The sequence below is a fragment of the Myotis davidii genome, unplaced genomic scaffold (genome assembly GCF_000327345.1).
Source record: "Myotis davidii unplaced genomic scaffold, ASM32734v1 scaffold238, whole genome shotgun sequence".
NCBI lineage: Eukaryota > Metazoa > Chordata > Mammalia > Chiroptera > Vespertilionidae > Myotis > Myotis davidii.
The window spans coordinates 1,529,650-1,530,815 of NW_006293779.1; the positions used below are offsets into that span (position 1 = coordinate 1,529,650).

Sequence of the window (1,166 nt, forward strand, 5' to 3'; positions counted from 1 at the left end):
ACACGGCTCTTAGCTCCCCCCTGAGTTTCCAATCACTGTCAGCGGCAGGGGGCTTCTTCCTGCTTTCCCTTTCGCCTCCCTGCATTGTGTCTACATATGCAAATTAACCGCCATCTTTGTTGTCAGTTAACTGCCATGTGAGTTGGCAGTTAATTTGCATATAGCCTTGATTAACCAATGAAAAGGGTAGCGTTGTACGCCAATTACCATTTTTCTCTTTTATTAGTGTAGATAATTAGGTTATTCTAGGTAGAGAGGGTTATCTCAGAGATTTTAAGGTCCTATCATGACGTATACAAGTTTTTCTAATTTTACTTTGCTTTATTAGAAATTAGAATGTAGAAATTACTGTAAGCTTGATGTGAAATTATAAAATATCTTTACAAACAGCTAATCACTAAAATTTAATTTAATTGTTGAATACTCACTGGACAGGGAGACTGTAGAAACATTGTCACTTTCTCATCCTCTAGCATCAACTGCAAAAACAATCTACGTACAAACCCTGAAATGTTCCCCGATGTAGGAAGGTTCCCTCTTTGAGGAGATGCCTGAAAGAGTTCACAGAGAACCTGGCAAGACAAGAGATTTAAAGTTAAATGCCATGTTTATTTGCACCTTTGTATTTTAACTGAAAAAAGAAAATTAAGAGTGTGATTTAACAAGTATATGTGAATATATCATATCAGTAACTAAAGAATACATTATTTCATCTTAAAATACATGAATACAGAAGTAGATAAGAAGTGCAACAAAAATTTCTGTGGAAAAGGGAAATTACTACTGTAGAGTTTTCAAATAATAAATACCCAGCATAACCAACTTACTGTTAACTTTGGTCAATATATATGTGGTTACAATACAATTCTATCCTATATAATGAAAGCCTAATATGCAACTCCACCAAATGGCAGAATGACTGGTGGAACGATTGGTCACCATGACACGCACTGACCACCAGGGGGAAGATGATCAACGCAGGAGCTGCCCCCAGCCCGCAGGCCCCTGGCCAGCCAAGGCGGGTGCCAGCGAGGGCCCCCCCGATAGACCCGCTGGTCAACCGACAGATCAGTCCTGATTGCCAGCCAGGCCTAGGGACCTTACCCATGCACAAATTTCATGCACTAGACCTCTAGTCTATAAATATAAATAAATAAATACACACA

The 1,166-nt window shown here is 39.2% G+C and overlaps 1 protein-coding gene across 1 annotated transcript in view; it reads right to left on the reverse strand.

Moving 5' to 3' along the window:
- The window catches only part of BIRC6 (baculoviral IAP repeat containing 6), a 169,507-nt gene that overhangs the window by 50,088 nt on the left and 118,253 nt on the right, over positions 1 to 1,166 (reverse strand). Inside the window, exon 56 of the mRNA XM_015566420.1 lies at positions 429 to 572. Within this exon, the coding sequence (XP_015421906.1) occupies positions 429 to 572 (144 nt within the window). The remainder of the gene's footprint in view (positions 1 to 428; positions 573 to 1,166) is intronic.